This window comes from Moschus berezovskii, chromosome 6 (assembly GCF_049115385.1).
Source record: "Moschus berezovskii isolate FMDL1 chromosome 6, NW_MosBer_1.0, whole genome shotgun sequence".
NCBI lineage: Eukaryota > Metazoa > Chordata > Mammalia > Artiodactyla > Moschidae > Moschus > Moschus berezovskii.
The window spans coordinates 107405951-107419865 of NC_142465.1; the positions used below are offsets into that span (position 1 = coordinate 107405951).

The 13915-nt window shown below is 54.0% G+C and overlaps 1 protein-coding gene across 1 annotated transcript; it reads right to left on the reverse strand.

The window, feature by feature from the left end:
• Nucleotides 1–426: 426 nt before the first annotated feature.
• Nucleotides 427–13417, reverse strand: PTMS (parathymosin). The gene is made up of 6 exons (XM_055394869.2): nucleotides 13388–13417; nucleotides 4419–4985; nucleotides 1246–1317; nucleotides 990–1068; nucleotides 803–864; nucleotides 427–627 (listed from the first exon to the last, which is right to left on the reverse strand). Exons 1-6 carry the CDS (start codon nucleotides 13415–13417, stop codon nucleotides 577–579), a joined length of 861 nt encoding a protein of 286 aa, XP_055250844.1. The 3' UTR covers nucleotides 427–576.
• Nucleotides 13418–13915: the final 498 nt, after the last annotated feature.

Here is a 13915-nt window from a genome sequence, read left to right on the forward strand (position 1 = left end):
TTTTAGAGAAGGGTCCAGACAGAACGTGCCCTGGGTCACCCTCCTCGCTCTGTCCCGGGAAAGCAGGAGACAGGTTAAAAACAGAAGCGCGACCGTTTCTTTATTAAATTATACAAAAAAAGGGGAGGGGAGGGGGGGCAGCTGTGGGGCTCGGCCCCAACCCTTGGCCCCACCCCGTCCTGGCGCTGTCTGAGAAAAGGAGGGATCTGAGGGAGGAGACCCAGGGATCAGGCAGGGTAGGGATGGGCAGGGCAGGATGACGTGAGGCTGGGATGCAGAGGTTAGGAAGGAGAGGCTATTGAAGGAGGGAGGGGCTGGCTGTGGGAAGGGCGGGAAGAGAGGGAGAGGGAGGGGGTGACTGGAGACCAGCTGAGGAGCTCGGATGGAGCAGGTAAGGAGATGTAAGAAGGTGAGGATGGAGGTGCAGCGTGAGAAGGCTGGGGGGAGAGAGGGCGGCAACTCTGGCGCGGGGCCCAGAGCAGGGAGCCAGGTGAGGAGTGGTTCCCGCGGCGCTCCCCACCCCCACCTCCGGGCCCCGAAGGGCCTCCCACCACCCCCAGCCCACTGGCAGGGGGCTCATGCCGACGCCCCATTTTCTGTCTTCTGCCGCTTGGGATCCGCTTCATCCTGTGGAGAGGGAAAGAGCTGGGGTAGCTGTCAACCAGGAGAGGGACTGCCCCCTGTCCTGCTCCAGCCCACCACGCCCTGCATCCCTGCACCCCCGGCATCTCGGTCCAAATCCAAGGGCTCCCGGCCCTGCTGCATCCCTGACAGCCCCTCAAGCCCGCAACCCAGCCCAAACCTCCTCTTCAGCAGCTCTCTTCAGCGCGGGCCCTTCGTCCTCATCTTCTTCTTCTTCCTCATCTGAGGAGCCAGAAATGGGTCATTGGGGGAAGGGCTGGAAGCTCCAGCAGAGACCCCCTGTGGCGGCCCTCAGCCCTGCTTTTAGTTCTTCAAACCCACCCTGACGGTTCCCCGCCCCTCCCCACCTTCCTCGTCCCCTTCATCCTCTTCCTCGCCGTCCTCGGCAGTTTCTTCTTCCTCCTCCTCGGCGCCGTTCTCCTCCTCCTGCCGGGACCGGGAGGGAGGTGTCAGGCTAGCCCAGTGCCTCCACCCATCATCCCCGCCAATGGCAAGGGGCCTGGGCGGGGCCGGAGGCGGGGCGACCTGGTGGGCGGGGTCACGGAAAGGCGGGCCCCAGGGGAACGTGGCTGGGGGCCCAGTAGGCAGGTGACCCCTGCGCACCTCCACCACTTCTTTCTTTCGCTCTTTCCGGCCTGCCTTCTCCTCCACCTTCTCTTTCTTCTCCTTCAGGTCCTACAAGAGAGAGAAAGAGGTCACCTTCGTCTGACCACACATGATCTGCTGCCCTTAATTCCCTCCAGCTGCGTTTCTCCCTCTGCAGTGAGCTTGTGTGTTAAGTTGCTCAGTCCGGCTGGACTCTTTGCGGACCCCATGGACTGTTGCCCGCCAGGCTCCTCTGTCCATGGGATTCTCCAGGAAGGAATACTGGCGTTGGGTTGCCATTCCCTTCTCCCAGGGAGCTTCCCGACCCAGGGATTGAACCCAAGTCTCCCACATTGCAGGCAGATTATTTACTGTCGAGCCACCAGGGAAGCCCCAGTAAGCTTAGAGGGGTGGCCAGGGCGGCTCAGAGACTCAGCAGAGGTCCCAGGGTAGCCGCTGCCGCAAAGGGGCTGAGACCAGACCGCTTCCCCAAGGGAGGAGGAAGACTGATGAAGCCAGGGGAAAGGCAGTCAAGGTAATCGCTCACCACCCCCACCAAGCTCTGCCCAGCCTCACCGGCTGAAGAGTTCAGCTCAGCAAAGCAAATCCCCCTCCATCTGCTCGCAGCCCTGTCGCCCCACCCCCTCTTGAGGTCCCTCCTTCGCCTGCCCCCTCCCATTGCAGGCCCGGCTCTGCCTTTTGTCTACCTCTGGGGCCTTTTCCGGAGGACTCTCTCCTGGGCATCCCTTCCTGCTTCCCCCTCAGCTTCGGAAAGCCTTTTGTTTCTCTCCGTCTGTGTGCCCCCTTCATCTTCAGGCTCCTACCTGGCCCAACACTACAGGAATAGGTAGAGCCCCTGGGGGACAACTCCTGGTGCCCCTCTCACCTCTGCCCACTCCTGACCCAGGGGGCTTCCTCCGACCCGACTACCTGGAGTGTGCGCATGGGCACAGTGTGTACCCTGGTGTGGTGTCTGCACTGGTGTGTAGAAGGGCAGGAGTGACCATTTCTGGGGGATGGAGGGGGAATAGAGTAAGGGAAACGTGGACGGGGAAGTCTATGGTACAGGAAGGACATAAGGTCTGTGTGGGTGGGATGGGAAAGCGGATGAGAATAAGGTACCTGCCTGGAGTCCCCTCCCTCCACACACTGCTCCTGCTCTCCTCAAGACCCCAGCTGGCACACCTTTGATGTCTTGATGTGATGTGGCTGAGAGAGGTGCTCACAAGAGTCCCCACTCTCTGGGGACACCACACCGGCTCTTCCCATTGAGATTCCAGTCCTCTCTCCACCCCACCCCTTGGCAGGCACTGTGGTGCTCTGGATGATCAGATGAGATCTGGTACTGGTGTGCAACTCTATATCCAATTCCACGCGGATGGAAGTTTTCTGGGTGAGTGGATCACCCTGGGAGGGTGTGTCCTTTCTGGAGCAGGGTTGGGGGTAGGACAGAGGTTTGGTGTGGGGGTGGTTGGCCAGGCGGGACGCTCAATTCTCTTCTCCCTTTATGGGGCACGCAAAACACTAGCTCCTCTCACTCCAAATACGTTTCTCCATGCCACTTTGCTGTCCTCATTTCTCTGCCAGATGGTCACTATGGCATTTCCCCTACCTGGTGGGCTTCCCCCTACAGCCTTGGCCTGGGGAGCCATGGCTTCTCTCTGGGGGTCCCAGAACCAGATCTGCGTGGCCCTGGCCCAAGTGACTCATGGGGCTGATGCAGTGGGGGAGAGTGAGTGAGTGCCAGGGACAGAAGGAGTCTACCAAAGGCCAAAGTCCAAGGGGCCGGGCCCTCTCCTGCCCTGTCTGGTCCCGTCCTGTCCTTCTGGTCACTGTCCTTTTATGGTCCCTTTTCCAGGGGGGTATGTGACCTAGGTCTTGTGCTAAGCAGCTCTCTGGCCTCATTTACTCAGCACAGGCACACACACTGACACAGGCTGACACTGATTCACACTCACGGCACAGAGGGGCGCCCACGCGATCCGGAGACACATGGCCCGGTGTTTGGGCATTCTGGCACACACTCTCAAGGCAGCACAAGGGCACAGTGGAGCCACTCCGCACGCACAAAGCGGCAACAGGGCCCCGGAACAGCTACATCTCTGCATGCACACATGTAACTGACACGGGCAGTCCCACACACTCGCTGGATTTCAGACACACAAAGACACCTACTCAGTGAAGTCACATGCCACCGGAGGGCCGCTTGGCACACCTTGTCAGCTCTCACACGGAGCCCCTCTCTCCCACTGCCTCCAATCCCATTGGTTCCCCCTTTCACTTCCCTGGCCTCCGGGAGACCTCTGTGACCTCCTCAGCAGCCACCCCCGCCCAAGGTCGGGCTCCCAGCCCCCAACCCCTGGCCAAATTAATTTCCCCAAGGGGACATTCAGCGGGTTCCCTAGGGAAATTAGAGGAAGGCTGGAAGAGAGGCAAGGGCGAAAGGATGGGGCCGGGGAAGGGAGCTGATGAGAGCAGGGGCGGCGCGATGCCATGCCATGCAGTGCTAAGCAGCCCCGGCTTTTTCGAAGGCTAGTGCCAGTCCTCTTCTGGTATTTAAGAATTCAAGATTCTTTAAGTGTGGGGGGAGATGCTGGAGGACGGTTATGGGGACTAGGAAAGCTGAAGGCCAATGGAGGAAGGAATGGATAAAGATGGAAGGAGAAAATCGAGGCAGTAGCTGTCTGAGCAGAGGAGCGAGAGACGGTCGGACCTCGAGGGGAGGGGCCTCGAGGAGCAGCCTCCCGGGAGAGCCCTGTTTACACCAGAGGCTCTCAAACCGCTTAGCAGAGGAAGGTGAGGTCAGACTGGAAGGGGAGACGGGGGACGGGGAACCGGAGAGGGACGCGGGGGAGGGGACAGAGTAGAAGAGACGCGCAGAGCTCCGACGGGCAAGGGCCGGGGTGGAAGCGCGCGAGCCGGGGCCGGAGAGGGGTGGGGACCGCGCGGGGCCGGAGCGGCCGGGCCGGGAGCCGGGCGCGCGGCGCTCGGGAAGCTAGAGGGCGCTGGCGCGAGCCGCGCGGAGCGGGTCAGGCAGCGCCAGGCTGGGGCGCGGGGGGAGGGCGGAGTGGGGTCCGCGGGGACCCCGCGCCTGGCAGCAGTGTGAGGCCGTCGGGGGCGGCCAGGGGCGCACGACCGCGCGGAGCCCGGGGGGCGCGCGGGTGCCGGGCCGCAGCCGACCCCGCCCGTACCTTGGCGCTTAACTCGGCCGCTGCCTCCACGCTCTTCTCCGACATGGTGCCGGGGCCGGGGCTGGCGGGGAGTCGGGGTCCCGGGGCCTGGACGGAAGGGCCCTGGACGGCAGAGGCTGGCCGCGGCCGGAACCTGGCGCGGTGGCGGCGGCGGCGGCGACAGCGGCAGCGGCGGCCGCTCGGCAAGCTGGGGCTCAGGAAGAGGCGGCAGAGGCGCGCGGGGTGGGGCGGGGGTGGGTCTGGAGCGGAGACCCGCAGGGCTGCGGCCGTCCGGAGGGCGGGCGGAAGGGCGGTGCGGGCGGTGGCCGGCGCGCTCAGGCCGCGGTCGCTCGGTTCTGGGCTCGCCGCCCCCGCACCCGCAGAGCTGCCGCCGACCAGCCGCGGCCGCCCCCGGGCAGGGAACCCGCTTATAAAGCGGCGCTGCCCGACGGGAGGGGCTTCCCAGGGGTGGGGCAGGCGGGAGCTGGGAGGAGAAGAGAGGGGAGGGGGATGAAAGCGGAGGTTGGAGAGGTGGGGATAGGAGGATGAAAGCGAGGGGAGGGAGCGCGCGCGAGGCGGGAGGGAGCACTAGACCAGGAGGGGGAAATGGAGAGACTGTGGTCGCGGAGAATGGAGTGGGGCGCGGAGGTGGGAAGGGGTGGGGTTCCTGCGGGGAGGGACCTCCCCGAATCCCTACCCACTGCTTGCGAACGTCGAGTCTGGCTTTTGGGGGCGGACTGGAGGGATGGCCTGGATCCTGCCGACACTCCCCCCCCCCAAAAATAGCCCCTGAGATTTTGCTAAGGGATGGGGTGGGGGGAAAGCAGATGGAAAGGCCGGGCAGGTATTTGAGAAACCAAAAGCTAAAAGAGGAGGAAGAGGGCGGGAGCTACTTCCACTTCTCGCTGGATTTCCCCTCTCCTCCGGCATGTTCGTTCTCTGGGTGGCCTTGAGAGGGGGTGGGAGAGCAGAAAAGGCAGCCCACCCTCCGTCCTGCCCGAGGCTGACATTTGTGACCCCGGCTGGGTTCCTCCATTCCTGCTCTTGTCTAGGATCTGAGGGAAATCAGAGGCCTTCCAATCTCCTCTCTCCTTCTTCAGCGTCGACCTTTCTTATTTGCCCATCCCGCCGCACTTTTCTCAGCCTGGCCCTCCCATCTCTCCTCATCCCTTCTCATCTGTCTCACATCTCTCATCTTCTGTCACCTCTTCTCCACTCCTCAGTTACCCTCTTCTACCTCCCATCTCTGTTTTTCGTCCCTCTCTCTCCAGACAACACTGTTCTTGTCTTATCTGAGTCTGTCACCGGCCCTGCGTCTTTAGCTCATCTTCCTCAACTCCTCTTTACGCCCATATTTCCCACATTTTCCCTTTCTTGGTGTCTCTTTCTTCTGCTGCCATCTTCCCCAGCCTTTCTGGATTATATTAATAACTGCCTCCTCTGCAGGGGTTTCCAGCCCACAACTGTTCCACGCACCCTCAGCTGCTTGCCCTCAGTCTCAGTCTCTTTGGGTCATTTTGAGAAGCTTGGAGTTTCAGGAGGGGACAGCCTCTGGGATGTGTAGCAAAGGTCGTGGGGAAGATGGATGGAATGGAAGGCTAGGGTTTGAACCAACCCTAGTGTATGGGCACTCCTGCATTTGTCCCTCAGTCATCATTTTCATTTTCTTAACAAAAAGAAGACATAACCGACTCATCGGCACCATTTAGTCTCTGAGTCCATAAATACCCCCTCTTTTGGTCCTTTGGTGTCCACACCTCCCAGTTTCTCTTTCTGACTTTTCTATCAGTTTCTCAGCCTCTGACTCCTCAAAAATCTTGGAGCCCCACCCAGGTTTTTCCTTGCCGAACTCTGTCCATCTTGCTCAGATCTTTCCATCTCTCGCTCTGTTTCTCTGACACACTCGCTGATGTCTTTAGCGATCTCTGACCCTCTCCATCTCTGTTCTCTCTGGCTTCATTTACCTCCCTCTCCCCCCTCCTCTCCTCCCCCCGACCCCGCCCCAGTCTCCCTGTCTGGCTCCCTCCCCGTCAGTCTCTTTCCTCTCCCTCCCACCCTCCTTTCCTCTTCCCCCCTTCTCCACCTCACAGCCCCGCCTGCTGTCTCGGACACCCTGCTGGGCTCTTACCCTGTTGCCCTGGTAACCGCCCCCCACTCCGGTCACCTCCACTCCCCTCCCCCCCTCCAATCACCGCCACCAACAACCTCCATCCACCTTCCTCCTATTTTTCCTGAGAGCCAATAGAAACCCTGTTGCCAGGTGGAATGCTCATTTGAATCAGCCAATCCAGGAGCCTCACTGCTTGCTCTGCCTTATATGGGGATTTGAGGAGGGCCACTCCCCCCACTCCAGCCCCACAAGGGGCCAGCCCCTCCACTGTCCTTTCTCCCTGCTCGGGAGAGAGCCTGGGTCCCTCCCTCTCACCCTTCTATAAGGGTCTGGCCTCCCATTTCTCTAACTGGGACCACCGGGGTTAGTGTGGGCTGTGGGTTGGACTGTGGGCTGGGCCTAAAGGCCGGGGGGTGGGATCGAGGTGTGATTAGGGAAGGGGAGGCGGAGGGAGCCGGGAATTTTGCCCAGGGAGGGGTGTCTGGGAGCGGAGGCAGCTGCAGTGGAAAATTCCAGGGAGATGGAGAGACAGAGAATGGGAATCCTGCCCCAAGGCCCAAGGGAGAGCCTTGAGAATCTAAGAGTTTGGACACTAGGGTCCGCAGGGACCAAAGGAAAAAGATCTAGAAAGCATAAGGCCTGGATCTAAGTCCCTTCCTGCTTGGAAGAAGCACTCCTTAGCCCCCGCTGCCTAGTTGGACAGCAGATCAGTCTCCCGAAGCCTTGGCTTCACGAAAGAAAAGCTAGGCGGGATACTTTGGATGAATTTGGAATGAGTGGGGTGCTGAAAGCGCACCTCCTATTCCTTGGGGTTCGTCTCTGGGCCTCTGGGGCCACGAGAGTTAAATGATGCCACCCTGTCTGTTTGTTCCTTTTGAGAGCACCATTTCTGAGGCCTTGCCTGTTTTTACTCCACGGCTCAACAGAGAATTTTCCACTAGTTTGAATGGGGGCAAGTTCTGCTTCTTACACATTTTCTGGAGGTGGGCAAAGGGAGGCCAGGTGAGAAAAGGGGAGGCCTGAGCCCCCTGGAAACTCTGCCTTCCGACATCCTAGCAGTTCCCTCACCACTGTGTGGAAGATGTTCAACTCCAACTATTTCCATCTCATTCTTAAGTGAATTCTTCCCCTTCTCAAGCTTCCTGGTGTGTTTTTTTTTTCCCTAGCTTGCCTATTTATCTGTTAGTTTAAGTGCTAAGGAAGGCCTAGTTAGCTATCATTCAAGGGTGGGAGGACAGAAACCTGAAAGCTGGACCCCTCCACTCCTCACTATGCTCTTCATCTCACTCCACTCCCAGTGACCTCATTTGCTATTCCTCATTTTTCCTTTGCTTAAAAAAAAAAAAATTTATTTCAAAACTCAAGACAGTGGAGAGTCAGAGTCAAGAGGAAACAGACTGCTAAAGAGATTTCAACCTGCCTAACTTTGGTCAAGTTTGCTTTGAGGGTGTTACCCACAGGAGTGTTCCTAAAGAAATCATCTTTCTTTTTTCTTCCTTTTTTTTTCTGTGCTATACTGGATCTTTGTTGAGCTTCTCCAGGCTCAGTAGTTGTAGCATGTCAGATCTTATTTCCCCTACTAGGGATCAAACCTGCATTGGAAGACAGATTCTTAACTGCTGGACTGCTAGGGAAGTCCCAAGAAATCATGACAACATGAAGCCACATTTGTCAGGAACATGCCCCGTCAAGTTGTCTCCCTCATCATATTCTACTCGCATCTGTGTGAACTACAACAGTGCTGAGTTTTCTAGATGCTTTTGGCATCTAGAGCAAGCTTGGACTTTTGAACTTCAGCAAACTTTTATTGAGCTTCCTCTTGGTGATGGGATTTCCCTGGTGGCTCAGTTGGTAAAGAATCTGCCTGCAACATGGGAGACCTGGGTTCGATCCCTGGGCTGGGAAGATCCCCTGGAGAAGGAAATGGCTACCCACTCCAGTATTCTGGTCTGGAGATTTCCTTGGACTGTATAGTCCATGGGGTCGCGAAGAGTCAGACACAACTGAGTGACTTTCACCTTTGCACTTGCTTGCTTCCTCTTGGTGATGAGCCCCTGTGCTGTGTGGTGGAGACACAAAGCTGAATAGAAAAGATCTGGTCCCTCCATGCCCTCAAGGAAGAGATGGGAGAGATCATTCAAAGTACAAACCTGAAAAAGGACAGGTATCCAGCACTGTCTTGCACCGGACAGCACCCCATCCCATGTCCAGGGGTGCTCCTTTTCTGGGGTACCTCGCTGATCTCTCTGGATTCTAGACCCCTTGTTCCCAACTCCAAACTGCCTTCCTCACTCCCCAGCCCTTACTGATGTCTCCTTCTCCTGAGAAGGGTGTCTGGACAAGGCTAGGCACCAAGGAGCAAAAGTTCAGTACATCCTTGACTTTCCAGCCCTGACACCACATCTTCAAGTCTGCCTCAGAGCACTCTCAGCTTTCCTTCCTTGAGAAGCTGTGGAAGCACAGGGCATGCATCAGGGTATGGGCTGGCCTCTCTCTGACTTGGGGTCTTCTCAGCAACTAGTGGTGTCCTGGTGCTCAGTCTGTCTTTTACAAGATCAGCATCACAATCAAAATTTCTATGGCTTTCCTACTTCCGCATGAACTTTCTTTCTAGCAAAAATTGTTGGTTTTGGACTTCCCCGGTGGTTCAGTGGTTAAGAATCTGCCTACCAATGCAGGGTACGTGGGTTCAATCCCTGGTTGGGAAGATTCCACATGCCCTCAGGGCCTCTAAGCCCATGTGCCACAAATACTGAGCCCATGCACCTAAGAGCCCATACTCTGCAACAAGAGAAGCCTGAACACTGCAACTGGAGAAAGCCCTTGTGCAGCAACAGAGACCCAGCACAGCCAAAAATGAATAAAAGTTTTTTTTAAACTTTTAAGAAATCATCGGTTTTATCATCATAACTCTCCTCTAGAGTCTTCGACTGGCTTTTCTTATTCTCTGCGCGGTCCTTCATGACCTCCTTCACTTTTACACTTAGAGTTCACTGTTGCCCAATTCTCGGCTGCTCTCCTTTCAGTTTCTCCCCTTTATATGTGTTTTTCTTTCTTTTTTTCCTTTCAGTTTTACTGAGATATAATTGACATCCAGCACTGTTTGTTTACAGTGTACAACATAATGATTTGACTTTACATATAGCATGAAATGATACCCACAATAATTTTAGTGAACATGCGTGCATGTGTGCTAAGTTGGTTCAGTTGTGTCCGACTCTTTTGCAACCCTATGGACTGTGCCCCACCAGATTCCACTGTCTATGGGATTCCCCAGGCAGGAATACTGGAATGGTTGCCATGCCCTCCTCCAGAGGATCTTCCCGACCCAGGGATTGAACTCCTGTCTCATATGTCTCCTGCTTTGGCAAGCAGGTTCTTTACCACCTGGGAAGGGCTAAGTTTAGTGAATAGTGAATATCCATCATCAAATCCAGATACAAAATTAACAAATTAAAAAAGTGTTTTTTCATTGTGATGAGAACTCTTCTGTGTATAACATACAACACTGCTAATTATATTTATCACATTGTATGTTACATCCTCATATTTCCCTTATAACTGGAAGCTTATACCTTTTGACTATCTTCATCCAATTTTCCCCTCTTCTTTTCCAAAAGCCTTCACAGGCCTTCAAAAAAGTCCAGAAGAAGGTAGTATTTATAAATGCTTTCTGACTCTGTCCAGTAAAATTTTCTATAGTGATGGGATTGTTCTATATCTATAGTTTCCAATACAGAGGCCACGAGCCATGTGTGGTTACTGAAGACTTGAAATGTGGCTAGTGCAACTGAAGAACTGCATTTTTTTTACTTTAATATTAATTAAATGTATTATGTATTTAAAATAAGTCTGCCTCATTCTTTTTTTTTTCTTCTTTTTTCCAGCTGTGATAATTGACTTGTGGGATTTTAGTTCCCTGACTAGGGGTTGAACCCAGGCCACAGCAGTGACATTGTTGAGTCTTAACCACTGGACTGCCAGGGAATTCCCAATTTTAATTAAATTTAAATACTACCTGTGCCTGCTGCTGCTGCTGCTAAGTCGCTTCAGTCGTGTCCGACTCTATGCGACCCCACAGACGGCAGCCCACCAGGCTCCCCTGTCCCTGGGATTCTCCAGGCAAGAACACTGGAGTGGATTGCCATTTCTTTCTCCAATGCATGAAAGGGAAAAGGGAAAGTGAAGTCGCTCAGTCGTGTCTGACCCTTAGCGACCCCATGGACTGCAGCCTACCAGGCTTCTCCGTCCATGGGATTTTCCAGGCAAGAGTACTGGAGAGGGGTGCCATTGCCTTCTCCACTACCTATGCCTAGTGGCTACCATATGGTGCAGCACCACTTCAGACCTTGGTCCTAAACCTCCTTTTCTTTTTTCTGCCTCTTTTTCCATCTCCATCCCAGTGTTCGGTAGGTAGAAAAGTCAAGAGCAACTCTGGCTGCCGTGTTGGAGGGTCATGTGGGCCACTCTTGTCATGGACTTTACCACAGATGCATGTTTGCTCAGAATTCCCACATTTTCACAGACGAAATAGACTATGTGGCTAACCCAGAAGAGAGGAAAGTGAAATTGAAAAGGCTAGGGGATGGAGAAGGAAATGACAACCCACTTCAATATTCTTGCCTGGGAAATGCCATGGACAGAGGAGCCTGGGGGGCTACAGCCCATGGGGTCGCAGGAGTCAGACGCTACTGAACGACTAAACTACCACCACCACCACTGAGGGTGGATGTCTAGCACCACAGTTCCATCTGCTATGGTTCCCACTTTGAAGATGTTTCCAACAGCTCCTTGTTTTGTGCACTTCCATCCTCTAAAACTAAGTGGAATTAATATTAAAAGTGTAAACATTATAAGTATTCAATAAACCACTTTTTTTAAAACAAAATCCCCATCTTATGCAGAGTACATCATGAGGAACGCTGGGCTGGAAGAAGCACAAGCTGGAATCAAGATTGCTGGGAGAAATATCAATAACCTCAGATATGCAGATGACACTACCCTTATGGCAGAAAGTGAAGAGGAACTCAAAAGCCTCTTGATGAAAGTGAAAGAGGAGAGTGAAAAGGTTGGCTTGAAGCTCAACATTCAGAAAACAAAGATCATGGCATCTGGTCCCATCACTTCATGGGAAATAGATGGAAAAACAACGGAAACAGTGTCAGACTTTGTTTTTTTGGGCTCCAAAATCACTGCAGATGCTGATTGCAGCCATGAAATTAAAAGACGCTTGCTCCTTGGCAGGAAAGTTTTGACCAACCTTGATAGTATATTAAAAAGCAGAGACATTACTTTGCCAACCAAGGTCCGTCTAGTCAAGGCAATGGTTTTTCCCGTGGTCATGTATGGATGTGAGAGTTGGACTGTGAAGAAGGCTGATCGCCGAAGAATCGATGCTTTTGAACTGTGGTGTTGGAGAAGACTCTTGAGAGTCCCTTATACTGCAAGGAGATCCAACCAGTCCATTCTAAAGGAGATCAATCCTGGATGTTCATTGGAGGGACTGATGCTAAAGCTGAAACTCCAATACTTTGGCCACCTCATGAGACGAGTTGACTCACTGGAAAAGACTCTGATGCTGGGAAAGGTTGGGGGCGGGAGGAGAAGGGGACGACGGAGAATGAGATGGCTGGATGGCATCACCGACTCTGTGGACATGAGTTTGAGTGTACTCCGGGAGTTGGTGATGGACAGGGAGGCCTGGCGTGCTGTGATTCATGGGGTCGCGGAGAGTCGGACACGACTGAGCGACTGAACTGAACTGAACTGAACTGAACCTTGAGTTTTGAAACAAAACTGTTATATTTGTTTCCATTATATTTAAAATATTCAGAAGTAAACTAAATTATCAGGAAAAAAATAGACAAAGCTAGGGGACGCAAACCAGGAGTGACAGCTAGAGGCTTATTTTGCCCAGCAGGTAAAAGGCCAAGAGAGGACCTCATAATCGGGAGGAGGCGATTGCCAGGTCAACTGATCTCTTCCAGGTGGCTCAGGTCTCAGGAGAATGAACATACTTTTCCTCAAAGAGCCTCAGTAACTGAGAAATTAGGAGATGATCTGGTCATGCACACATGCTGAGTCGCTTCATTTGTGTCCGACTCTGTGCGACCCTATGGACTGTAGCCCACCGGGCTCCTCTGTCTATGGGATTCTTATGCAAGAACACTGGAGGAGGCTGCCATGCCCTCTTCCAGGGAATCTTCCCAACCCTGGTATTGAAACCATGTTTCAGGTCTCTGCATTGACAGGCAGGTTCTTTACCACTAGTGTGCACCTGGAAGCCCCAAAGCTTGGGTATCGGGGGTCCTGTCCTCAGTCTCCCTAAGCAACTCCATCATGCATCTCCAATGGTTTAAGTCCCATTGCCAACACAGATGGAGAAGGCAATGGCACCCCACTCCAGTACTCTCGCCTGGAAAACCCCATGGATGGAGGAGCCTGGTGGGCTGCAGTCCATGGGGTCGCCAAGAGTCGGACACGACTGAGCGACTTCACTTTCACTTCACTTTCTTGCATTGGAGAAGGAAATGGCAACCCACTCCAGTGTTCTTGCCTGGAGAATCCCAGGGACGGGGGAGCCTGGTGGGCTGCCATCTATGGGGTCGCACAGAGTCGGACACGACTGAAGCGACTTAGCAGCAGCAGCAGCAGCCAACACAGACCTCCAACCCTGATGACTCTCAAGGACTTCCCTGGCAGTCCAGTGGTTAAGACTCCCCCTTCCAATCTAGAGGGTGCAGGTTTGATCCCTGGTCATTCCTGTTTGGGGAACTAAGATCCCACATGCCGAAGGGTACAGCCAAAAATTAAAGTAAATAAATTAAAAAAACACTGAAAACAACAACAGCAAAAACCCTGATGACTCTCAGACTCATACCTCCAGTCCCGGCTTCGCTCCTGAGCGCATCATGACCAGTTCTCTTCTGTCTTCTCTCCCTGGATCCTCCACAGTGCCTCAACCCCACACCTTCCAACTGCGCTTCCTCCGTTTTTCTGTTTCAGTTAGAGGTCCTGTCCTGCACCCATTCATTCGTGCCAAGGGGTCATCTGAGACATGGCCTCTTCTTTCCCTCCCTAGGTCCCTCCTGCTGCACTTTCTAAAGATTCCTTGAGCTGCTTCTCTTCTCTCCAAGCCCAGTCTTGCCCCTGCTCCAGAGGTCCACATCACTCACTTGACTTTAAGCTTAATTCATTTGGGTTTTCAATCATGATTTAAGAGTTTTTGGATCTTCACACCTACCTCGGTATATGGCGTATTATAGCTCAGAAATGGTAGCTGAAATGTATAAACTGCCTTTCTACCCAAAATACAAATAGACTGTTGTCATCTCCCTTCATTAAACCTCCTGATAGCTTCCCCAGGCCAATGATAAAGTCCAGAAGTAACTACGGCTCTTCAAGATCT

Coding starts and splice junctions, on each gene's coding strand:
- PTMS (XM_055394869.2), bottom strand. CDS start 13,417: ATGCGCTCAGGAGCGAAGCCGGGACTGGAG. Junction 4,986..13,387: donor GAGCGAAGCCGGGACTGGAG/GTATGAGTCTGA, acceptor CTCCTGGTCTAG/TGCTCCCTCCCGCCTCGCGC. Junction 865..989: donor GGATGAAGGGGACGAGGAAG/GTGGGGAGGGGC, acceptor CTGGCTCCTCAG/ATGAGGAAGAAGAAGAAGAT.